We start from the raw sequence: 27,026 nt of genomic DNA, 5'->3' as shown, positions 1-27,026 counted from the left end.
GGGATGATGGGTTCAGAAGTTAATGGGTCGGATGGAATGGTAAGGAGAGAGGTTGGATCTTCTGACCTAGAGGGTTGGTTCTGAAGCAAATTCCAGAGTGGTGCTTCAGCAGGAGAAGGTTGAAAGAATGAAGATCTTGGGGAATGTGGTGGAGAGGTGATTTGTGCGGCTGGCTGGGATTCATGAATAGGAGTGAGGGGATTTGAAGAGTGTTGGAGTAAGGCAGAAATTGGGAGTGCATCAAAAAATTCAAATCATCATCAGAGGTAAGTGCAGGCTTACTTGTATGTGCTGATGATCGAGTCACTCTGGCAGGAGGTTCAGTCCTTCTGACCTCTGCAGCAGCTGGTTCCACCCGAGTAGGCTTCACCACAATTCTGACTTTCTTCTGCTTCTTCTTTGGAGGACCATCCTCACTATCATCACCATCATCATCATCAGGCTTGCTCTTCGCCTTCTTGACCAGAGGGACATCAGATTCCTCTGAGGATTCGTCCAGAACCATCTTCCTCTTGGTTTTCTTCTTGGGAGGAGAAGGAAACTCTGGAGCTGGTGGAAGTCTGCTGACGAAATCATCAAGGTCAATCTCGAATCCTTGAGCCCTGAGGTCTTCAACATAGCATCTGATGGCTTCAGGATGATCTGCTTGAGTCCACAGAGGGTAGTCATTCAGAGGCATTCTTCTTCCTCTGATCTCAGAAGATGTGTCCTCATGAGCAGGAGCAATCTTCTTCTGGACTAAGCCCATCTTCTTCAGAGAGTTGGCAGTGAAGACATCGCTGACGATTGTGCTCAGGTCCTCTGTGCAACCAGTCTCGATCAAATCTTGCACCAGGTTGCTTTCAATGAGAAAGTCTGAGAGCAGCCTCCCAAAAGGGATATATTTGATGGCTGACTTGATGGAGGAGGTGGTGCGAGACTTCCGGATGCATTCCTTCAAATAGGAGAACAGGAAGTAGGGAAGGCAGATCTTCTCCTTGTCTTGAATGAAGAACAGCATCGCCTTCTGATTGAAGTTGATGTAGTCTGGAGAACTGCCCTTTGGTCGTTGATTGATGCAGTGGAGCAGGATCTTGTGCCAGATTCTCAGTTTGGGGTGAAGATCCATCACTTTGTAGCTCGTCTTGCCCGGTTTGAAGGTGGTGTACAGGGCCTTGTTGACGATGTCCTTGGTTCTGGGTTTCAGCTTCGATTCCGTCAGTGAGAACCGATACCCATGAGCAGTTTCTGCACCTAGCAGATTCACGAAGGACTTCTCCGTGATGATGATCTTCCTACCCAGGATGTAAGAAACCACCTGAGTGTCATCACAATCAGCGTGCTTCCAGAATTCCTTTACTAGCTTCTCAAACACCGGTCCTCGAAGTCGATTGAAGTAGTTTCCCCAACCTTGAGCTTGGACTTCAGGACGGAGATCAAACCCATTTGCAGCCAAGTTGTCGAGGTTGAATCTCCATTCTGCAAGGACTTGGAGTTCCTCAGGAGGAAATACACAGTGAACGGCACAGCCCCGTTCTGCAATAGGAACAATCTCCTCTTGAGCTTGAGCTTGTTCTTGTGCTGGGTTCTCAGAGCCCCGTTGACCCGTTGCCAAACCTACTACCATGTGAGGGAACTGAGGAGCATCTGCAGTAGATCTTCTGGTTTGTCTCACCATCTTGAAGAGGTTGAAGGTTTGAGGTAGAAGATGAAGTTTGAAGGATGAAGAGAGATCGAGAGAGAAATCACGAAGGATGCGGTTTTGAAAAGCAGGGAGTGCGAGAGTGAAAACCGGAAGTGAGAGAGAACGTGTGTGTGTAGTGGGTTTTATCAAATAACCGTTGTTGATTCAAAAAGCACTTTAAGATCAACGGTTGAAAATTAAAGATAGACAGTAACAGTAAAATACACAATCACACACAGGAGATAAGCATATCTACACGCAATCACAACAGACTGTCACACGGGCACAAGGAACTATGCATCAGAAATTCTGACGCACGTGTTGTTGTCTCAGCTTCAGAGTCAGTACCAGTGGGCACACACACTCTGATTGAGTTACCTTCTGGACTAGACATCTTCTGATCAAGAAGTATCATAGTCAGAGGTTCTGATCTATCTTCACTCTGGACAAAAGTCCATGTTTAGATTTTTCAGAATAAAATTAAATCTATCTTCAGCTAAGGGCTTTGTAAAGATATCTGCCCATTGATGGTCAGTATCAACAAACTTCAGAAGAAGTACGCCCTTCTGCACATAATCTCTAATGAAGTGATACTTTACCTCAATGTGCTTTGCCCTTGAATGCAAGATAGGATTCTTGCTCAACGAAATTGCAGCAGTGTTATCACAATAAATTGGGATATTGCTCTCAAGGATCTGGTAATCCTCCAGCTGATGTTTCATCCAGAGCATCTGAGTGCTGCATATTGCTGCTGAGATATATTCTGCCTCTGCAGTTGATAGTGCAATGGTTGATTGCCTCTTGCTTGCCCATGAGACTAGATTGCTTCCCAGAAATTGACAATTTCCAGAAGTACTTTTTCTCTCTGTTCTATCTCCAGCATAATCAGCATCACAATAACCTGAAAGCTTATACTCTGATGTTTTCTTATACATCAAGCCAAGGTTAGTGGTGCCTTTAAGATACCTTAGGATCCTCTTAACAGCAGTTAAGTGGGTTTCCCTTGGATCTGATTGGAAACGAGCACATAAATGAACACTAAATAATATGTCTGGCCTAGATGCAGTTAAGTATAGAAGTGAACCTATCATGCCACGATAGAGCTTCTGACATACTTTACCACTTATATCTTCTTTTTCCAGAATGCATGTTGGATGCATTGGAGTCTTGGCCACTGTAGATTCCAGCATATTGAACTTCTTCAGAAGTTCCTTAGTGTACTTGCTCTGATGGATATACGTTCCTTCTGGTGTTTGATCAACTTGTATTCCCAGAAAGTACTTTAATTCTCCCATCATACTCATCTCAAATTCAGCCTGCATCATCTCAGAAAATTCTTTGCATAGAGATTGATTAGCAGAACCAAATATAATATCATCAACATAAATTTGCACAATTAAGATATCATCTTTATAAGTCTTGCAAAAGAGAGTTGTATCTACTTTACCCCTTACAAACTCATTCTCCAGAAGGAATGAGCTAAGTCTCTCATACCATGCTCTGGGAGCTTGCTTCAGACCGTAGAGTGATTTCTTCAGTTTGAACACATGGTCTGGTTTCTTTTCATCTTCAAAACCTGGGGGTTGATGAACATAGACTTCCTCTGAGATATAACCATTTAGGAAGGCACTCTTTACGTCCATCTGATGTAGAGCTATGTTGTGATTTACTGAGAAAGAAATCAATAGTCTGATTGCCTCCAGTCTTGCTACTGGAGCAAATGTTTCAGTGTAGTCTATTCCTTCCTGCTGGCTGTAGCCTTGAGCAACTAGCCTTGCCTTGTTTCTGACTACATCTCCTTTCTCATTTAGCTTGTTTCTGAATACCCATTTTGTTCCAATAACATGGACATTCTCAGGCTTCTTCACTAAGCTCCAAACATCGTTCTTGGAGAATTGATTCAATTCTTCTTCCATGGCCAGAATCCAATCCTTGTCCTGAAGAGCTTCATCTATGGACTTGGGTTCAATTAAGGACACCAATCCTTTCAGACTCAGCAAGGTCTCTTCAGAGGGTCTGAAGGCAGATCTGGTTCTGACTGGTTCATCTTTGTTGCCCAGAATCAATTCCTTAGGATGAGCTGCAGTGATTCTGCTCTTCTTCAGAGTTTGTGAGTTAGAGGGACCAGCTTCTTCCTCTGGTTCATCTTCCTCTGGCTCAACTTCCTCTGGAGCTTTGCCTTTGTCAGAAACATTAATGCTTAAATCTGCAAACTTTTCAACTAGCTTTGACTGGTCAGAGTCAAGCTTATCATCAAATCTAACATGAATAGATTCTTCAATAGTCTTAGCATCAGTATTATAAAATCTAAAACCTTTAGATCTATCAGAATAACCAAGTAATAGACACTTAGAAGATTTAGCATCAAATTTATGCAATCTATCCTTAGTATTGAGAACATAACAAACACAGCCAAAAGGATGAAAATAAGAAATGTTGGGTTTTATGTTCTTCCACAATTCATAAGGAGTCTTATTCAGAATTGGTCTCACAGAGATTCTGTTCTGAATGTAACATGCTGTATTTACTGCCTCTGCCCAAAAGTGCTTAGCCATGCCAGTTTCTTGGAGCATGGTTCTAGCCATCTCCTGAAGAGTTCTGTTCTTCCTCTCAACAACACCATTTTGTTGAGGAGTTCTGGGACAAGAGAAATCATGTGTAATTCCATAGGAATCAAACAGACTCTCAAACTTGTCATTCTCAAACTCTCCACCATGGTCACTTCTGACACGCACAATTCTACAAGCCTTCTCGTTTTGCACTTGAGCAATGAAGGTAGAGAACACAGCATGAGACTCATCCTTGCGGGTTAGAAACTTTACCCATGTCCAGCGGCTATAGTCATCAACGATAACCATCCCATATCTCTTGCCACCTATAGACTCAGTTTTCACTGGTCCAAACAGGTCGATATGCAGAAGTTCTAACGGCCTTGAGGTTGAGACAACATTCTTTGCCTTGAAAGGGACTTTTGTGAATTTGCCTTTCTGACATGCTTCACAAAGAGCGTCTGAAGCGAACTTCAGATTGGGTAAGCCCCTGACAAGGTTTAGCTTGCTCAGCTGAGAAATCTTTCTCATACTGGCATGCCCTAACCGTCTATGCCATACCCACTGCTCTTCATTAACAGACAGAAGGCACTTCACATTCTGAGCCTCCAACTCAGATAATCTGATCTTATAAATGTTGTTCTTCCTCTTGCTGTTAAACAGAACAGAGCCATCGATCTGACTTACAGCCCGGCAGGACTTTTGATTGAATATAACATCATAACCCTTGTCAGCTAATTGACTTATAGACAATAAGTTATGTGTTAAGCCGTCTACCAATAAAACATTATCAATGCATGGACTACTATCTACACAAATAGTACCAGTACCAATAATTTTACCCTTTTCATTTCCTCCAAAGCCAACTTCGCCTCCAGGCTTAAGTTTTCAGCTCTCGGAACATACGCTTTTCTCCCGTCATGTGACGCGAGCATCCACTGTCCAGATACCATGATTGGTGTTTCAGTGGAGCTATCAAGGATATCTGCAACATAGATAATCTTGTCCTTAGGTACCCACTTTCTGGGTCCTCTTTTGTTAGTTACCCCAAAGGTTCTGATCACCTTGGGTGTCTCAACATGATATTTTAAAGGAATATTTGCATGATATTTAGTCATAGAGAAAGATCCCTTTTTAAGAGGGTTTTTAGCAACTTCAGCAGGTACAGGATCAGGCAATATGGTACCAGAGGGAACAAAGCATTCATACAAGGATTTAGCTTTAGACACAGAAGGCTCATTTCTAATTGGTTTAGAATAGCCAATGCCATGCATTCCATTTCTGCTTACACCATAGATCATTGAAGCCATTAAGCTTCTATCTACGCTTTTAGCCAGGAATCTTTGAAAAGATTTTTCATACTTAGATTCATGCTTACTATCAGAGGCATCGCAGGCAATAACTTCTTCTAACTTTGCAATTTGATTCTTAAGCACAGAGTTAGAATTAACTAAAGCATGGTTATCATTTTTCAAATCAGATATGATTTTCTCATGTTCAGAAGGAGTTTTAGAAACAGCAGATAAGTTCTTTTTCAGCTTCTTATGCTTAGACAACAAGGAGTTATACTTATCCATGATATCAGACAAAGCATGTTTCAGTTCAGAGGTAGAGAAGGAAGCAAATACCTCATTTTCATCGTCAGAGTCTGGATCTCCTTCTGATTCTGAGTCAGAGTCAACAGCTTCCTTTGACTCTGTTCCTTTGTCTTTGACAATAGCCATGAGTCCTTGGACTTCACCATCAGAGTCAACATCCTCTGACTCTGATTCATCGAATGTCACCATCAGACTCTTCTTGGTCTTGAAGTGCTTCTTTGGCTTCTTGTCCTTCTTCAATTTTGGACAGTCACTTTTGTAGTGCCCTGATTCTTTGCACTCAAAGCAAGTGACTTCCTTGATTGATGACTTCTTCTGACCTGAGGATTCAGACTTTCCTCTTGCCTTTCCAGAGCCTTTGAACTTGCTCTGCCTGTGCTTCCAGATGCGGTTGAGTCTCTTGGAGATCAGAGTCAGCTCATCTTCATCAGAATCTTCTGATGCTTCTTCAGATTCTTCTTCTTCAGCTTGAAGAGCCTTTGACTTCTCAACCTTAGCCTTTTCAGATTTGGATTTCAAGGCTATGGACTTTTTCCTCAGATCTTGCATCTCTGAGCGCTTCAGCTCATGGCATTTCAAAATGCTGATGAGTTCTTCTAAACTCATATTCTCAACATCTCTCGTGAGCTCTATTGAAGTCACCAAAGGCATCCAACTTTCAGGAAGACACCTGATGACCCTTATGACGTGATCTTTTGTTGTGTAGCTCTTGTTGAGAGGACGTATGCCAGCTACAAGCAGTTGAAATCTGGAGAACATTTCTTCAATGGACTCATTTGGCTCCATGATGAAGGATTCATACTTTTGGATTAAAGACAATGCCTTTGATTCTTTGACTTTCTTGTTTCCTTCATGAGACATCTTCAGAGAATCAAAAATGCCTTTAGCAAACTCACGATCTGTAATCTTCTGGTACTCCTCATAGGAGATAGCACTTAGAAGAATTGCTCTTGCTTTATGATGTTGTGAGTACAGCTTCTTTTGATCTGCAGACATCTCTGACCTTGGGATCTTTTTGCCATCTGCATCAACTGGACGCTCATAGCCATCCACAATAATATCCCAGAGATCTGCATCGAAACCCAGAAAGAAACTTTCCAGTCTATCTTTCCAATATTCGAACCTTTGACCATCGAACATAGGAGGCTTTGCGTTGTAACCATCTCTTTGAGTTTCACTGGTGGTGGCAGCCATTGTTTTTCACACCGGCCCGGATCACTGAACACTGTTAGGTGTGGTAATCAGAACTTGCGCTCTGATACCAATTGAAGGTATGAAAAACGGTAGAAAGGGGGGGTTTGAATAACGTTTTCAGTACAAAACTACCACCTTAAAGATTTTAACAAATCTTTTCGAGAACTAAGTGCAAAAGATAGAGATAGAAAAGCACACAAGGATTTTATCCTGGTTCACTTGATAAATCACTCAAGCTACTCCAGTCCACCCGTTAAGGTGATTTCTTCCTTCTTAGAATGAAGGCAATCCACTAATCAGGTAAGAGTTACAACTGCACTTGAGACCTACAAGTGACTAACAATTACACTGACTTAGCTCACACTAAGATTCACTCTCTTAGTCTTCTCTAGGATCCGATCAACCTTGATCTCCTAAAGGAAAAATCAAACAACTGTTTGAGGTTGGTGTTTACAAGGGTTTGCTTCTGAATAAGCTGAGTGTAAACTAAATAAATTACAAGATGAAAGAAAGCTTAGAATATTTTGAATGTCTTGCGCGTGTGTTGCTTCTTAGTTTCTTCTAGCCGCTTCTTTCAATCTTCAGCCTCTATATATACTCCAAGGATTAGGGTTGAGCGTTGCATGGAAATGCTACCGTTGGAGGGCAGTTCTGGAAAATCCAGCTTCTGCTGTGGCTGAGAACGTTAGGTAGGTCGTCAGGAAGGTACACTTGCTTTTGTACTTGGATAGCGACTTGACCTTTTAACCTAGGAGACTTCTGATCAGAGGAATGCTTCGTATTGGAACTTGTGAAGCCGGTTGATCAGAGTCAGAGGGATAGCACAGATCCTCTGACCATTGTATCTTCTGATTCTGAACTCAGAGGGAAGAACATGGCCTTCAGAGTTTCTTGCTTCTGGACTTCAGAGTTTCCACTATTCAGCTTCTGGATCTTCAGAGTCTTCTACACCATCAGAACATCTGAACCTTCAGTGTTTCTTGGTTGTCAGAACTTCTGGATCATCAGAGCTTCTAGCGACTGAGTCCTCATCAGAGTTTGTATAGCTTCAGATCTTCTGAAGCTTTTCCACTGTTCATACTGAACATGGTGAATGCGAAAGCGTTGCTTGGGTTACCCTTCATACACAGTGCTTCTGATTTGTGTGAAATTGAGTCAGGGTCAGAGCCTGTAAATAGCACACTCAGAAAAACACGTTAGAGTACTACAATTGTTCATATCAAAAGGTTAACTTGTAATCATCAAAACATAGAGTTGTACTACTAGATCAAACCTTGATCTTACACTCACTTGAGTGGTAAAAGTATGTGGTTTTTTATGACCCATTTGGTAAAAAATGTCTTCACTTGTGTCTTCTTTGGTAAAAAATGTCTTCACTTCAAATATAATATGTTAATTTTTTTATTACGAATTTATGTGTATATATCGCCCTCACTACATAAAATTTATGAATCCGTCACTGTATATATATATATATATATATATTGTCAAAGATGAAATTGTCTGTTAAATAGACTTTTAAGTAGGCTTGTAGGCCAAGTAAGACCTTATAAAAAAGGCTAGAAAAAAGACACATATTAAAGAGCGCAATTATTTTTTTTAATTTTCTAAAAAGTATAATTTATTTTCCTCTTTACCCTTTAGAATATATTTTATCTTTCCTCGCTTATTGTTCTTATAAGGGTATTACTTGAAAAAACACCAATTAATTAATGCTCTCTTGAAATTTTAAGTAGACAAATTTATAGAAATAAAATAATTTCTTTAAAGTGAACAATTAATAAAGAACGAATGAATGTAGTAGTATTTAAGATAATATCGCTTCTTTCAAAAAAAAAAAAAAGATAATATCGCTTTATCAGATATATTTGCTAATTACATGATAGTATTTCATACATATTTGCACTTGATTCTCTCTAAATTTCTTGTAACCCTAATATTCATGATAATGAGACACACCATTTCTCCCTTTAGTGACTTCAAAGTCAGATCACTGGATATGAGAAGAATTATACCCTTCACAAGGAGCTATGCCCAGAACACAAGTCATTCAACCTTAACCGAACAAATGAGGCCATGGTGATGAACAGTATAAAAATCAATTTGTGATCCAACGTGCCAATAAATCTTAAGGAAACCAATCGGATATCGACCGAAATTTGGTGTCACTGGAGCGAAACAGTGATTTGCATGTAATACAAGAAACTTCCAAATTCCAAACACAAGTCATGAAGCTGGAATCTTGTTTGTACATATGTAGCAAATTCTGATGAAAAGCAGCATTCAGACAATATCAGACATAGCATATAGAAATTATTTTAGTATTTAGCTAAGTAAATTTGTGTGCTTCGATCATTATAATAATCTCTTGTGTAAGGTAAACCGTAAGATGACAAGAAGAAATAACACAGAAACCCTGATAACACAAGAATCCACCCCCCCCCCCCCCCCAAACACTTCAACGAAATGAATTTGATATTGGAATTGAAATAAATTTGATGCATTCTTGATGTGGAGTGTTGGTTGAACCCAGGAGTTCCCCCAAACACTTCATTGAAGAAAAGACTATCATCTCTAATGGAATTTAGATCTGATAGCTCCTCGGTGAAGCATTCAGAGGAACTCCAAGAGACAACCAACAAATTTGGAATTGAAATGAATTTGATGCATTCTTGATGTGGAGTGTTGGTTGAACCCCGGAGTTCCCCCAAACACTTCATTGAAGAAAGGATTATCATCATTTCTAATGGGAATTAGATTTGATAGCTCCTCAAATGAAGCATTCAGAGGAACTCCAAGAGACAACCAACAAATTTGTAAACCTCTTGTCTTGGCTAAACAATGCACATCAAGTGCTCTATATATACTGGAGGGATTATGTTACAAATAAGAGTACATAAAGTTAGTTTCTAGTAACTAGTACCACTGAACCTGGTCAGGATGTTTGGCAAGAAGAATAGGGAGCTGAAGAAAGACCCTCATTGCAGGGAGTAACAGAGTGGCATATACTGGTGTTATGTTGATTCAAATCACCAAAATATGCAATAAAAGATATGATCCTTCCTCAACTTTTATCTGTCTGTTTCATTGTCATGAATTTTTCAGTTCACGTAAATATAAGAGTGTGGTGTGTAACAAGAAAAGCACAATTCATAGTTAGGGAAAAAAAATCCGGGAAAGGTGGAATTTTCTTCAAGCTATTTTAATTTAGTCCAAAGTTAATTTAAACAAAACAGAGAAGCTAAATATTAGAGAGTATATTATTTAAAATCGACTAAACTGATAAAACTAACAATAGTGAGAAATTTGTAGTCCTTTAGTCCTAAAAAACAACCAAGGGTAATGATGGTGGCAGTTTGACCGCTGCTAATATTTGCAGCTGTTAAAAACTGCCACTAAAAGATATGTTCATTGAATGTCCAACAAATTAAAAGAAAATGTCTATGTAATATTTTCGAAAAAATCAGATATACTTGAATGAAAATAAATGAATATTTTAACTCTACTGGGGTACTGCACTACTAAAAAAAGGCGAACTACCGACGGATTTTAGCGACGGAAAAATTCGTCGCCATTAGCGACGGAATCAGCGACGGATAGACGTTTTGAAAATAAATATTCAATTTTAAAATTTAGCGACGGTTTTAGCGACGGATATTTTCCCTCGCTGGTTTTCCGTCGCAAATTCCCTCGCTAATTTCATTTTATTATTTTATATTGTAAATTAGCAACGGTTTTGTACCGTCGCTGTTTACCTCCCGTCGCTATTTCCCTCGGTAAAGTTTGTAAGAAGTTAGCGACGGAATAATAACATAATTTCCGTCACTAAATATATTGTTTTTAAAAATAAATTGTTTTATCCAGGATTCGAACCTGGGTCTTGCTTGTCAAAGGGAATTACTTAGCCATTTGAACTAGTTGATATTTTGTTTGTTATGCTTTGAAATAAATATATTTGACTTGATAAAGACTAATAGGTTAAAAGACACTTTACCAATCTCATTCTCGCTGGCACAGACAACTGAAGCAATCGATGGAAACCTCTCGACTGAAACCACCGTTCCTCACGCTCGCTAGATCCTCCGCCGGAGTCAGTGGTCGAATCCACAGTATGCGGTGGTGAATGGGTTTCCCTTCGCGTCATCCTCCATCGCCAGAGCTTAAGGAGCAACAAAAGGTATAATCGATTTTTTAGGGTTATGCATATTGAAGAAGCTCTTTTTGTTTTGGTCCAACAACATCTCGATTTCTATCTTGTATTATGAGTTCAAGCTCATCCATACCAGCTTATTAAGCAGCTCAACTCCATGTTCTTTCTTAGATTTTGCTAAACCTGATATAATTAGAGTCTTCCCTTGCGTGAGGGCTCGAGAAGCCTGGGAATTAGATTTCCCACCCCTGGGTTTAGAATTGCCACCCCATTTAAAAGTGGGGAAAAACCAATATTGCCCCTCCGTGTTTTAGTCCGAATGTATAACATTCGGACTCCTCCGAATTTTCAAATGTCGGACTCAGTTAATAATAGAACAAAACTATCAATTCAGATTCACATTTGTAACGGGACAGAACATCAACTCTCGGACTGGTTCAGGAGAAGCGACCCAGAGGCACCCAAATCGACCCACACATCACGACCAAAAGCAACCAAGAATCATCTGTGATTCAAAACCGACCACACTGAGGTAATTTGTTGGAATCCACGACCAAGAATCATGTGTATTTTGAATCATGTGTATTTTGATGAGTTAGTGTTGTGATTTCAAATTTAGGGTTTCAAATTTAGGTATTTCAGATTAGGTTAGGTTTCGAATCCCTTTTTATGAGTTGATTTGGTGAAATTTCATTCCTATTGTGATTTCTGGGGTATATGGGGTTCTGAGGTGCGAATTTGGGGATATTCGTACTCCGAATCTTGAAGATTCGGACTGGTTCAGGACTTCAAGATTCGGACTGGTCCAGGACTTCAAGATTCGGACTTGAGAGATTCAGTACTGTCTCTCCTATTGCTTCTGTTATTGTTTTTCATGATAAGATGAATGGGGTGAAGATAATTTCCATGCTTTTGGCTATCTTAGGGTAGTGGTTAAGGACATAACCAACTTGAGATTTCACATTTGAATTTCATAACATTATTTGAATTGTATTGAAATTTCATAACATTAGTTTACTGTGTATACTTGTGGATTGCTTCAACTAGTTAGTTACTCATTACATAGCTATTAATCTGTTTTCCTTATTTTTTCTGATAGATTATGGCGAGGACAAAGCAAACTAAGAGGGTATCGTCTGAAGAGTTGGCCGATCGTCGTGGTGAGAAATGCGGTTGCGTGATGAAAGTCACTCATGGACTACCTTGCGCTTGTGCACTTCAGAGTATGGCCTCAATTCCGTATGCAACAGTTGATCCATTCTGGAAGATACTTTCTTGGGAACAAGTGCCTGTTGTGGAGAGTCAAACCTCAAACAGTGGATGCATGCCGCTAGAGATTGAGGCTTTGTGGGCTCATTTCAATACCTTGGATGATGCGGGCCAAAGTATGCTGAGAAGGAAGCTTAAAGAGCTTTATTGTCCTCAAATCAGTTCATTGTGTCCTCCTGAAGTGAAGATAAAGCACAATCAATCGTCCAAGGAGAGGAAAACCAAACCTCCCAGAGGTCAATCAATAGGATCCACCCAGCGTGACCTTTCACATTGGGAACATGTTGACAATCAGACCAAAGAACAAGAATCGAAAGCTAGCAAGAGGAAACCTAGGCTCACCAAAACTCCTAAAACAACTCCAACATCGCAAGCTCCTAAGTCAAAGAACAAGATGGCTATGACGGCCACCGGCTCCAAAATCTACTTACCGGAGTTGCCATCTTTTTTATGGCCATATATACATGAAGTGATAGATGTTGTCGGGGATGGTAATTGTGGATACAGAGCCGTCGCTGCATTGCTGGACCTTCAGAACGGTCAGGACGGTTGGCCTCGGGTTAGGGAAGAGCTGATTGTAGAACTCACACTCTATGAGAAACACTATACACGCATGTGGGGTTATGATGTGGTACAAGCCATGCACAATCGTCTCACTCTCCCTCCTGATGGTAGAGCCACTAAAGCCAAATGGATGCATCTACCGGAGATGGGGTACCTTATTGCTAACCGGTTTCGGGTGGTTTTCATCTCCATCTCGTTAAAATCTAGTTACACTTACCTTCCGATGAGAGGAGGCGCCCCACCGTTAGAACATCCTGTCATAGCTATTGGTCATGTGACCAATCACTTTGTACAGGTATATCCTCAATTAAATACATATCTTCTTTTTTATTAATACACTCTCTTGTCACGTTAAACAATTTATATTGAAATATATCTAATTTTACTACTATACTCTTAAATGTAGCTGAAGTTGGTGTCTGGACATCCTATGCCGCCAATTGCTCCCCAATGGGAATACAACGTTGAAGAACCCGAGTCCGAATGGTGTAAACCGTATAAAGAGCGTTTGGATAGATTTATGGCTGAACACACTGTTTGGATTGGTCCTTGTGTTATTACCAACTTTGATTTAACAGACATAACAGAAGATTGATAATATGATTCATGTTTGTAATGTTGTAACCATGTCTGTAACCATATTATTAGCAAGAATATTTTCCTACATGTATTAAGACAATGCTCCAGTATTGTAACGAGGTCTGTTTGTCCCATATTATTGTCACTGCATTTTCACGTTTCTGTCTGTGACAGTATCTGGTTTTAGAGGTACGAATCTTGAAGTTTCATATTAATCCGGGTTTTCAACTCTCGGACGTCTTAAAAAGGGGGGGTGGTAAATTTAATTATGAATCAGTCCGGAACTTATAGTCCTGGATTGATGCGAAACTTAAAGTCCTGGAGTGATCCGAAACTTATAGTCCTGGATCACCCTTATCAAGCAGCAGAATGCCTACACAACCAACTCTGACCACCATCAATTACAATCTCAACCACCATCACTGCCTACACAACCAACTCTGACCACCATTAATCTTCACCACCAACCCCATTACTCATTCCTCCTACACCATAAATCCCTTTACTTCCTATATTAGTCCCCTATGCACCAAAGGCATCCTACACCATTACATTACTTCCCTTCTTCCCTTGTTGCAGGAAATAACCAGAAGAAATGGAACAAGATCCACCATCAACCTTCATCCGCCCTTGCAAACGCCAAGACAACCTTGCCTCCAGCTCTCGTCCTCTCATTCCCGGCCCAGCTGGCGCCGTCCAGGCCGCCATGATTCACCGCAGATCCACCGACGACAAACCAAACATTTCAACCCAACAATTCGTTAGGCAAGTCCTCCAAGACGGCCACGACACCGATCCCGATTTCCAATCCAATGCTTGGCTTTCAGCCCTGCAATTAAACGGATCTGCCACTCCTCTGGGCGCAATCACTCACCATCATGAAAGAGTAGATCACGTCATCGGTGTTATCAAATCCTGCAATCCCAATGGGTTTGGAGATGCAACAGTTACACTCAAGGTATTTCCTTATTCCTCCTTATATTTCAGTGAAATGATTCATGTTTCTCTCATGACATCTGAGATTGAGATTCAGGACCCTACGGGCACTGTTGGCGCTAGTATCCATCACAAGGTCTTCACTGAAAGCGTATTTGCGAAAGACATAACTGTTGGATCTGTTCTGCTTCTCCAAAAGGTTAATCTATAGGCAACTTTAACATTTTAAGCTTCTTTGGACAACTTGGACATCACATCGTTTCTTCACTTTGCTTTCAGGTCGCTGTGTTCTCTCCTAGAAAGTCTAATTGTTATCTGAATATAACCTTGTCCAATGTAGTCAAGGTATGATAATCTTCTTCCACATCTAAAATAAAGCATTTGAATCTTTTCCACATCTACAACAAAGCATTTGAATCTGTTTTCATTATACAGGTATTTTCAAAGGACAGTGCACCTCCACCTGGAAGCTTCACAAACATAACAGAAGATTAATATTAGTTCTTTACTAATCTATATTAAGGACTATTTGTGTAACTTTTGAAATGCTGAACTTAGATTTCGTATTGTTATTTTGCTTTACTTTTCTAATGCTTAACTTGGATTATTGTATTGTAATTTTGTTTAAATTGGATTATGTAACTTTTCAATTTTAAAGTCATGTTATATTTGCTGCAATTGGACTAAAGTCATGTTATTTTAACTGTAATTAAAGAATCCGAAGGTTTAACTCTCGGACTAGTCCAGAACATCAACCTCTGGACTGGTATGGAGGTTTAAGTCCCGGAGGGTATTCCCGGCATTTTTTTAAAAAGACTAGGGTGGCAATTCTAAACCCAGGGGTGGGAAATCTAATTCCCGAGAAGCCTGTCTTGTATTCTACATTCCATGTAAAGTAACTCAGTTTCTATCCTTAAGGTAAAAAAAAAAAAGAAACACAAAAGCTCATACACAATCTACAAAGAATAAGAATCTTATGTCTTACCCTTTCCACAGAGTCAAGTGCCTTGACTCCAGCAATCTTGAGACTATCTGTAATATCTTCAAGTGGTTTATGTACTTCTCTTACTGCCTTATTGTCAATAGGAAGAGCATATCTCAACAGAGCCCCAGGGTCCTTGATTGGGGGTCCGGATATCAATACAGACAAATCATATAACACCGGGCTAGCTGCATTGGCATCGATAGGCCACCCCAATGTAGGAACTCCAGTTACTAATCCAACTGCTAATGCTATTGATACCGCACAATGCTTTAAAGAAAATGACCTCCCTTCCTGTACCAAAACATAACACAATAATTTATGGGACTCGAATCATACATTGCAAAAATCTCAAGTTACATTCTAAGAGTTCATAAAATGTTTCTATATAAAACAACAGACAAGTATTCAGTATTAGCAATGCATATGATTCTTAACTATTCAACATTCACAAGTTATTAGTTAGGAGTGCTATACTATTAGAGTGATAGGGTTTCTAAGGGTTTTTATTTGGGTGAACTAGGTTTTTGCCACTCTCTTATACTTGAATCTTACATTGGAAAATGCTTTACATTTGGTTTCTGAGAGTGTGCTTTGCTTTGTTTGCTTGATGTTTTATTATGCTCGTTCTGTTTTAGCCTATTACAAGTGGAGCAATTGAATTGGGTTGATGAATTCTATGCAGGATAGATCTAAATTTCCAAAATTGCTGGCTCAAACTTTTAGTGGGATAACACTTGTGTACATTCTTTTTGGGTTATGTGGTTACATGGCTTTTGGTGAAGAAACCAAAGACATTGTGACCCCCTTAATCTCCCTAGAAATTGGTCATCTCTTACTGTACAGGTAGCAAAGAACTACATACTTTTAGCTTTTATGTTCTACTCATATTTTTACTTAACATGGTTATTAGTGTTCTTGCAGTTAAATAATCATTACACTGCCCTTTTTTTCTGTTTTATTTTTTCTTAACTAGTAGATTTTATAATGGAAAACACCTGATACCTTCTTCCAGAAATATGCTTTCACATTTTTGTAGTTATTGTTATTTGATTACGTTTTTAGTAAATGGATAAAGAATGTTTGGAAGCAAATCACATACTGCTTTCACCATTCTTCATATACAAAGAACTTTCAGTGACATAGACTTGTCTTTGGATATAACTCTTGAGCAATATTGGGTTGATGATAGCTAGATAGACACCTTGGTTCAATGCCTGATGATTATTATCATTTGTTTGCAACCAGTGTCACGTTCTAAATTCTTGTACATACCGGATGAGTATTACTTTAACTCCTTGTCCTGTGCAATCACTTGATTTTGTGGGAATTGGGATGATTAAGCACAATGCTACAATTGTTAACAACATCTGTTATGGGATTATAAATTTGTAATGATATTTATGGCTTGTCTATGGTGCTCTGCACATAGCTGTTTAAAGGTAGTCTTTAGTCCTCACATGTCAATGAACTAGACAGCTCTGGCTGGCTGCCTTGCTGCATTCTTGATTTTGTTCCATTTCATTGTCCTGGCTTTCATACATACATGGCTTAGATGTTCCTCATTAGAGTTGATTCTTGATTAGCAAGTGCAGGATAAATTTTTTCTCCTTTTGGATGTGTACTCATGCTGTAATGCTATTTTTCACTTAAGTTTATTTATGTGAAGGCTTACTGGTTAGTTCTTCTTGTAGATGCTGCTGTTGCCATAACCAAAACACCAAGCCAAGAGGAACCAGTACAGCTTTTAATATCAAGGTTTTTTTACTCAATTTGTCACTTACTGTCTTCAAATGTTATCAAGGTTGGTTTTAGATAGACCCAAAACAATGATCCAACAAGATTATCTGAATTTCGCTTGTTTTAGGCCCATCAAGGGCTTGAAGTGCCACACAAAGGTCCCTACAAGAAAAACCTTGCTATTGGATGCAGGGACAGTATGGGACTGCAGATATCTGAAATGCTCTTCAGCATTAGCCCAAAGTGTGATTCCATCTTGATTTTTAGCAAGTACTCTCCAATTAGATACCCTCATTATGAGTAGGCCCTTTAATAATCAAAGAATAGAAAAGATAAGATAAAAAAATTCAAGAGGTTTGCAGATTTGGGTACAAGATAATGTGCAATGAAGCTGAAACTTAACAATCTGAAATCAATCTAAACCTGAAAGTCTCATTATTGTTTCCCTACTGATTTTCCCTACTGATTTTTCTAATTGTCCCTACTGATTTTTCTAATTGTCCCTACTGATTTTTCTACTGATTTTTCTAATTGTCCTACTGCTGTAGTTTTCAGTTTTCATGATGTATAATATCTAAATCTTATGTGAAGTTTGATTTTGAAACACAAATTGCTGCAAGAGACTCACAGAAGAATGAAGATGGTGCCCACAAAAAATCAAATGATGAAATCTACTTGGAGGTTGTTGGGGGTGCGAACAAGAAGGGGCGGATTTATGGATTAGGTGCAGAGGCTGTAAAGTTCAAACGTTCTAAGGCCACGTCATCTCTTGGCGTCTCACCCTCAGAGTATGAGACAATGAGAAATCTTGTTTCTACTTTAACAGAGGAGAACAAGAAGCTAAAGGGAAAAATGGAGACATATGATGAAAAATTTGCAAACTTGGACAGATTCTTGGAGAGCTTTCCTCAAAGCATGGCTTCACGCTCTGTTGAACAATCACCTACAAATCAGCATAGCATGGATGATGAAGAATTAGAGGATGATTTGGATGGCATTTGATTTAGATGAATATATGTATTTGATACTATGTTTTTAATTATACTTGACATTTTACCATGACTATGTATGGATTCACTACTATGGTTATGTATGTTGATGAACATGATCTTAAATATGAAACTTCAAATCAATAGTATATTTTGAATTACTTCTATTTGGGGAAAATATTCAAATTGAATTGTTATTGCACAGGGAAAAAAAATTGCTAAAAAAAATTTGTCATATACACAGTGGGAAATTAGCGACGGATTTTGTCCCTCTCTAACATTTATAAATTAGAGAGGGAACTTTGCAGGAAGTTAGCGACGGAAAATTTCGTTGCAAACAGCGACGGAAAGCTACGTTTCGTCTTAAATAGCGACGGAACAATCCATCGCAAATAGCGACGTCATATGTATTCCGTCGTAAATAGCGACGGAAACATGCGTTAATCATGTAAACGCATTAGCGACGGAAAAGTAATACGTTTGCGACGATATATTGCCGTCGCTATTAGCGACGGATATCATATTCCGTCGTTAATTGTTTAGCTACGCCCTTTTGCACGGCGGATGCAGATCCGTCGCTAAATGATTAGCAACGGATTTTTGCTTATTTAGCGACGGATTTTGCCCGTCGCTAAATAGCTTTTTTTTTAGTAGTGCTGGTTCAACAAAAATGGTAAGTTCTTTTATTCTAAAATGTTCAATTAGAAATTAAAGGAAAAAATAGATTCCAATTCCATAGAATACTTTTATCTGTGAATCTGTAAAGCTTAAAACAGAGGAGATGGGAAAAAAAAGCATGATAGGACATGACCACTTGTTATTCGCTTGTGTTGACAAAATTCTCATTCTATTCAATTTCATGTTGTCCAATGTTGCGTCCAGGTTCAATTACTTGCCTACGTTTTCACCACTGCACCATTTCATGGACAATTAAGAGCAGCTTATATAGGTCAATGCAAAGAGCAATATAACTCAAATTAAATTGTGAGCTTGGACACAAATTGCAGTGCATAACATGTTGAATATAATACATCAGGTGTCACCTAGAGTTCTCTTAAGTACTTCATGAAATAGCTACCCCTAGCGGTATTTCTAATGATTAATTAGGAAGAAGAAAAAAAAATATCTTCGGATTGCATGATAGCATATTCAAGGGTGGGAAATTAACCTATAGCCTTGCCAGTGAATACACAATTTTGCCTGATCTAGTATGCTTCAAATTAATATCCAATGTACATGTTTGTTTAATAGAATAGTTGAGTTAGCTAATATGAAATGCGGGAGGATAAACGGCGTTGACTTGGAGAAGGGTGGTGATTGATTGCCAAATGGCTTTTTATTGATTTGTCTAGTAGTACAGCAGATTGGTTTTTAGTTTGCTGTGTTATCAAACTCAATGCTCATGCACGTTTATGATGAACAAACACTTTTTTGAGACGGAAAAATCTGTCGCACACTGGCTAAATTTTTCGTCCCAAAATTTTTCTAAGACTGAATTGGCGACTAAAACAATTCGTCACGATTTTGTGGGTCGCAAAATTGGGACGACATATATTAGTCCGTTGCATTCTTGAAACGAAAATAGGGATGGAATATAATTAATTAGATTTTTTAAATAATATTTTTGTGATGCAATTTGTGACGGAAATAAATAACATTTTGTGACGGAAAATTTTTATTCCGCCGCACTTTTGGGACGGAATATATAATAACTTGAAAATTTAAATAATAATTTGGTGACGCAGTTTGTGACGAAATAATAATGGTTTGTGACAGAATTGAAAATTACATAATCCATCCCAAATTTTGTGACGGATTTATTCCGTCACTGAATTATTTGTGAAGATTTTAAAAAAATCTGATGACAGTTGGGACGAAAAGCTTCTGTCCAGACTATGTAATTTTCAATTCTGTCACAAAATTCTACTTGCTTTTTAGTTTTTCAATAGTTGAACTTGATCTTTTTAGTTGTCTCTGCTTTTCTGATGAAGTGATGCTTGATTGCAATATGTTTTGTTCAATTGTGATGCACTAGATCCTTTGCCATTGGAATTGCTTATTTGTTGTAGCGGTAGATTGCAGTAGGCCCATCTTGTTTTTCACTCATTTCTTCAAGTATTCTTTATAGCCATATAGAGCTTGACTTGTTGCATCAGAAGGTGTCGTGTCTGCAGCTTCTATTGTTGATTGTGCAATCTTAGCTTACTCCTTTGATGTTGCTTGAGATTTCAGGCTCAAGCATGACCAAAGTTTAATGTTTCATATATATCCAATAATGTTCGTACTTGTCTCGGGTGAAGAAACTTGTTGTTGTTGTAAAGGAGCCTCACCTGGGTCTTCTATTGCTTCTTCTTGAGATTGCCTACTTTATCCTCATCTTAGTTCCAAGGAGAATTTTCATCAAGTTCAACATCTCAACTGATGATGTGCTTTGTATAGTTTGCAAGTTGTAGACACTGTAGCTTTTAGATTGAGTTTTATGGCCTAGAAAGATACCTCGACTGGGAAATGACACTGTGCGTGGTGGAGTAAAAAAGCAAAGGCATTGTCTTACTAGTTCACAACCTAAAAGGAAATCTCCTAATAAGCATTGGTTAAATGATAGAGAAGATCGAGACTACACTCTTTATTTGGCAAGGAGTACACCTCACGCAAGACTGACAAATTATATGAGGACGAAGGCATAGAGCGACAACTTACAATCTCATATTCTCCGCAACAAAATGTCGTGTCAGGGAGAAAGATTCACATGATGATAAGGTTTTTTTTTTGGGAAAGTACTGCTTTTGGTTTAAACCTTGAAGAATTAATCGTACTAAAGCTGATACAAGTTTATTGTCATCGGAGATATGTGATATAAAGTTGTTCAATAGCTTGCATACTCAAATGATAGATTCACAATAGGTTAAATGATAGAGAAGATCGAGACTACACTCTTTACTTGGCAAGGAGTACACCTCACGCAAGACTGACAAATTATATGAGGACGAAGGCATAGAGCGACAACTTACAATCTCATATTCTCCGCAACAAAATGTCGTGTCAGGGAGAAAGATTCACATGATGATAAGGTTTTTTTTTGGGAAAGTACTGCTTTTGGTTTAAACCTTGAAGAATTAATCGTACTAAAGCTGATACAAGTTTATTGTCATCGAAGAGATGTGATATATAAAGTTGTTCAATAGCTTGCATACTCAAATGATAGATTCACAATAGGTTAAATGATAGAGAAGATCGAGACTACACTCTTTACTTGGCAAGGAGTACACCTCACGCAAGACTGACAAATTATATGAGGACGAAGGCATAGAGCGACAACTTACAATCTCATATTCTCCGCAACAAAATGTCGTGTCAGGGAGAAAGATTCACATGATGATAAGGTTTTTTTTTGGGAAAGTACTGCTTTTGGTTTAAACCTTGAAGAATTAATCGTACTAAAGCTGATACAAGTTTATTGTCATCGGAGAGATGTGATATAAAGTTGTTCAATAGCTTGCATACTCAAATGATAGATTCACAATAGGTTAAATGATAGAGAAGATCGAGACTACACTCTTTACTTGGCAAGGAGTACACCTCACGCAAGACTGACAAATTATATGAGGACGAAGGCATAGAGCGACAACTTACAATCTCATATTCTCCGCAACAAAATGTCGTGTTAGGGAGAAAGATTCACATGATGATAAGGTTTTTTTTGGGAAAGTACTGCTTTTGGTTTAAACCTTGAAGAATTAATCGTACTAAAGCTGATACAAGTTTATTGTCATCGGAGAGATGTGATATATAAAGTTGTTCAATAGCTTGCATACTCAAATGATAGATTCACAATAGGTTAAATGATAGAGAAGATCGAGACTACACTCTTTACTTGGCAAGGAGTACACCTCACGCAAGACTGACAAATTATATGAGGACGAAGGCATAGAGCGACAACTTACAATCTCATATTCTCCGCAACAAAATGTCATGTCAGGGAGAAAGATTCACATGATGATAAGGTTTTTTTTTTGGAAAGTACTGCTTTTGGTTTAAACCTTGAAGAATTAATCGTACTAAAGCTGATACAAGTTTATTGTCATCGGAGAGATGTGATATAAAGTTGTTCAATAGCTTGCATACTCAAATGATAGATTCACAATAGGTTAAATGATAGAAAAGATCGAGACTACACTCTTTACTTGGCAAGGAGTACACCTCACGCAAGACTGACAAATCATATGAGGACGAAGGCATAGAGCGACAACTTACAATCTCATATTCTCCGCAACAAAATGTCGTGTCAGGGAGAAAGATTCACATGATGATAAGGTTTTTTTTTTGGGAAAGTACTGCTTTTGGTTTAAACCTTGAAGAATTAATCGTACTAAAGCTGATACAAGTTTATTGTCATCGGAGAGATGTGATATAAAGTTGTTCAATAGCTTGCATACTCAAATGATAGATTCACAATAGGTTGTTTGTTTGTATAAGAATATGAAAAGAAATAAAATTCATTTCAACCCGTGTTCAAGTATATGATTTATCTACACCGGTTCAACCCTACTTAATTGATGCCCTGCGTGAGTGGATAGCAATAACTCTCTAATCCTAAACATTTTTGTCTCAAATGATTAAGAAAGCTATCATAAAGAAGTTTAGGTGTTTAAGTGACTTACGAAACCTAGCTTTATGTTTAGAAATTATGATTATTAGCTGATTAAGTCTAGTTTCACACTCAAAACCTTGTAGCTTACGCTCACAAGTTGAATAAAGTAAAATATCTTAAGTGATCAATCTAAGTTATATATAACATGAAGATCAATAGAAAATAATTAAATTATTGCAAAGAACATGATTTATATTGATGATAATCACATAGAAACATAAGCATCTTTTAATTACATCAAATCTCAACAAAGAGAGATTAGTTATCCATCTCCATGGATAACCTTACAAATAAAGATGAAGAGCTAGAATAACCGAAATTGTTGCGATGTCTCAGCGTGAAATCCGACCTCGAGAGCTTCTTCTCCAGCCTCTTAAGCATGACTGAAACTCAATAGATATACAATCAAACAATTTTGATCAGGGAACACTCTATCAAGCCAACATATAGCATACAAATCAAACAAAGTTGGTGTTTTACTCAAAATCCATTACTAAATCACAAAAGTTAAAACAGTTACATGTCTCCACAATAATCAAAGTCACATGTGCAATCAAAAATCACTAAAGACTTCACATGGTTATAATGAATTAAGTTTGATTTTTCCGGGTCAACAAGACAATAGAGAAATCTCAAAGATGAAGAGTTTACAAAATCAATTCGTGCTCCAGCATCCCACAAATCTCAAGAAATCAACATTCAGATATCAACCGGAATTTGTTGCAGTTATCTTCTAATTTATGAATGCAATTGCAATTCACAAGATTAACCAGTTCAAAGAACTTACCTTGCAAAGTTGCATGTAATTAATATTGCGAGAAATTTCTCCACCGGTTTGTTTGTTGATTTTCCAAATACAAGTCATGCAACTCAGCAGCTGGAATCTTGTTTGAACATAGCAAACTCTGATGAAAAACAACTTTCAGACAATAGCATAAGAAAGAAAGAACACTGAACCCCTGGTAACACTGTAATCCCTCTAAACTTCAATCAAATGAATTTGATATTGGAAGTGAAATTGATTTGGTGCATTCTTGATGTGCACTGTTGGTTGAACCTAGGAGTTCCCCCAAACACTTCATTGAAGAAATGTCTATCATATCTAATGCGATTTAGATCTGAAAGCTCTTCACACGAAGCGTTCAGAGGAACTCCAAGAGACAGCCAACAAATGTGTAATAATCCCTTTGACCTGCTTCACTACAAGCTTGTTGTCTTGGCTAGAAAATGCACAGCTAGTGCTCTTTATATACTAGAGATTATTATGTTAGTAAGACAAATAAAGGTTCATAAAGTTAGTTTGTAGTTTCTTCAACTGAACCTGGCCAGGATGTTTGGCAAGAAGAATAGGGAACTGAAGAAAGACAGTACTTATTAGTGCAGGGAGTAACAGAGTGGGCATATATTAGTGGTAGTAATTCAAATTATCAAAATCTGAAACAAAAGATATGATCCTTCCTCAATTTGTTTCAGTCCTTTTCATTAATGATGTCATGAATTTTTCAGTTCACGTCTTCACATAAATAAAAGTGACATACATAAACGAATATTTTAACTCCATTGATTCAACAAAAAGAGTAAGTTCTTTTATTCTACAATGTTCAATTAGAAAGTACAGGAAACAATAGATTCTGATTCCGTTGAATTCTTCTGAAAAGATTAAAACAGGATGGGATATGGCCACTTGTTTTCGGCTGTGTTGACAATATTCTCATTCTATTTAATTTCATGTTGTCCAATGTTGCGTCTAGGTTCACTTGCATGCATCTTCACCACTTCACAATTTCATGGATTATTAATTAAGAGCAAATGGTATAGGCCAATGCAATGAGCATAACATTTAATTATAAATTGTGAGCTTCGATAGACATTGCAGCAGGACATAGCTTGTTGAATAAATCAGGTGTCACTTAGAGTTCTCTCAAGTACTTCATGAAGTAGCTACGCTTTTCAAGCTATTTTCTTGAAGTGTTTGGGAGAACCCCTGGTGGTATTTGATAATGATTATGTAGGGGATTCAAGCACCTTGATTGCACGAAGTAGTAGAGCGAGAAATCATAGATAAAGCACACAGCATCTTTGGTCACGTAGTTCGGCTTAATTGCCTACCTCTGCGGCTATAGAGTAGTTATAGCTCCTTTGTATTACTTGTGGCATGAAGCATGTGGTACCAAGTACAACTTTTAGGGTTACATTGTTATCCTATTTATAGTGAATTATATTGATCTCTATTTTACAATAAAATCCTAATAAATCCTATAATAATCCCTTAAAACCTTTTACAATCCACGTTAAATCAAATCCTAATAAACTAAAGATTTTAGCCCAAAATATAATGAGCTAAATCTCAACACATTAATTAGGAAAAAAAAATAGTGTCTTCGATTTGCATGATATATAGCATATCTAAGGGTGGAAAGTTAAGCTCTAGCTAGTGAATACACAATTTTGCATGATAGTTAGTCTTTGTTTCTTTTTAGTGATTACCTTTTTATTATTACGTAAAGAAATAACTAGGTAATTTAGATGAGATTGTCTAAATTATCAATGTGAGCATAACTTTACTCAAGTCTAATAGAACAATTAGTTATGTTCAAGATAAGTGGATTTAAAATTTTATGAAAAGTTTACTTATTATTTATAAATAACTTTATTGGTCTATAAAGATTTGGGTAAAGTTACCAACATAGATAATTTAGACAATCCTATTTTGATGTACTAACAGAGTAAAATAAATTATACTGTCAACTAATCCAATTTTAAATGTGTGTCATATTAATTAATTAAATTAAATAAAAATTTACTTCAGAAATCTTTAAAATATGATTGGTTGATGTGAAATTCTGAATGTTTAATCTTGCAAGTCAATATACACAATTTCTCTGAACTTAATGAGTTTTCTTCTGATGATGAGATGTCAAATAAGAAAATTATGCATTAAGTGTTAGGGTCAATTACCATTATATAATAAAAACATGATGCATCAAAAAAATAAAAACATACTTTTTACCAAGAATCATGTACGTACTCTAAAGATTTGTTATTTCTATTATAACTCATGTCATCGTAAAAATAAAAATAATACTTTTAGTATTTACACATTAAAGCTCATATCAAGTCAGATATGTTATAAATCCCAAAACTTAATCCTTAGTAGATAACTCTAAAATAAATCATAATCTTTAATTAAGATTAATTATAAGGTAAGATTAATTATATATGTAGGCTGCCCACATATTAGAAAAATAAATTTAACAATCTCTCTAGGGTAACATATGACATTATACTACTACGTATTATATAATAACTTTATGATGAGCTTAAAATTGTTATTTTTACCAAATAACATATCTAACAATATGGTTCAGTCTCTAGGGGTTCGGTTTTTTGTGACATTATCCTAATCCATGAGAGGTTTATTCTCATGGTTCGTTATCTTTCATCAATAAAATTTGTTTTGTTTTTAAAAAAAGAATATGATTCAGTCATTAATCATTGATAAGTGCAAAATTTATCTAATTTTCAATAGCAATTTAGGCACATATTATAAGAAATTTCTATCAAATTGACTTCATTTGATCGGATTTTATAAACATATATAGTTTTTAGTTGTAATATGTTATATTTAGTTAGTATATGCTTTGTAAGTTTTTTAAGAATTCACTTTAGCCTTAACTTGATCTCTTTGCTAAGCAAAGGAAGCAAACCTTCCCTTGAAGGAATAAAATTTATATAATAACCACAAAAGCTAGTTGTTGTAGTTGAAGAGCTCAAAGCATTAAAAACCTATATTAGAATCTCATACTTCCAATGTAGGACTCAAGTCTCATACCTTGCAATTGAGTTCCTAACATCCTAACATCTCACCACGCTCCAAAGCTTAGACGCCCGCGCAAGTTGTCTCCGCACTAGCCCGTTGACTAGTCCCGGACAAACACTGCAATGCTTGCATCACCACTCGTGTTGCTCGTTTGCGGTCGACAAACACAATGGAAGGCTCTAATATTAATTGATAAAGAACCTTGAGAGAACCATAGCACAAAAGCTAGCTATTGTAGTTGGAAAGCCCAATGCATTATAAATCCCACATTAGAATCTCATACTTCCAATGTGGGACTCAAGTCTAATCAATATCAATCAATATATATTAGAAAAGAAGAAC

At 37.6% G+C, this 27,026-nt stretch overlaps 2 protein-coding genes across 2 annotated transcripts; both read left to right on the top strand.

The window, feature by feature from the left end:
• Window positions 1–13,122: 13,122 nt before the first annotated feature.
• LOC130739861 (uncharacterized) lies at window positions 13,123–13,635 on the top strand. Its single transcript, XM_057592300.1, has 2 exons — window positions 13,123–13,282; window positions 13,394–13,635. The coding sequence occupies exons 1-2, from the start codon at window positions 13,133–13,135 to the stop codon at window positions 13,580–13,582; spliced, it is 339 nt and encodes a 112-aa protein (XP_057448283.1). The 5' UTR covers window positions 13,123–13,132; the 3' UTR covers window positions 13,583–13,635.
• A 418-nt stretch (window positions 13,636–14,053) lies between these two features.
• On the top strand, window positions 14,054–15,760 carry LOC130739859 (uncharacterized). The gene is made up of 4 exons (XM_057592299.1): window positions 14,054–14,524; window positions 14,600–14,701; window positions 14,782–14,847; window positions 14,938–15,760. Exons 1-4 carry the CDS (start codon window positions 14,162–14,164, stop codon window positions 14,995–14,997), a joined length of 591 nt encoding a protein of 196 aa, XP_057448282.1. The 5' UTR covers window positions 14,054–14,161; the 3' UTR covers window positions 14,998–15,760.
• The last annotated feature ends 11,266 nt before the right edge of the window (window positions 15,761–27,026 follow it).

This window comes from Lotus japonicus, chromosome 2 (assembly GCF_012489685.1).
Source record: "Lotus japonicus ecotype B-129 chromosome 2, LjGifu_v1.2".
Taxonomy (NCBI): domain Eukaryota; kingdom Viridiplantae; phylum Streptophyta; class Magnoliopsida; order Fabales; family Fabaceae; genus Lotus; species Lotus japonicus.
This window is presented reverse-complemented; position numbering and strand designations above follow the sequence as displayed.

Excerpts from the sequence above, each read along its gene's own strand:
- LOC130739861 (XM_057592300.1), top strand. The coding sequence starts at position 13,133 with ATGGGGTACCTTATTGCTAACCGGTTTCGGGTGGTTTTCATCTCCATC. Across the intron at positions 13,283-13,393 it reads TGACCAATCACTTTGTACAG|CTGAAGTTGGTGTCTGGACA; the intron begins GTATATCCTCAA and ends TCTTAAATGTAG.
- LOC130739859 (XM_057592299.1), top strand. The coding sequence starts at position 14,162 with ATGGAACAAGATCCACCATCAACCTTCATCCGCCCTTGCAAACGCCAA. Across the intron at positions 14,702-14,781 it reads CTGTTCTGCTTCTCCAAAAG|GTCGCTGTGTTCTCTCCTAG; the intron begins GTTAATCTATAG and ends CTTTGCTTTCAG. Across the intron at positions 14,848-14,937 it reads CCTTGTCCAATGTAGTCAAG|GTATTTTCAAAGGACAGTGC; the intron begins GTATGATAATCT and ends TTCATTATACAG.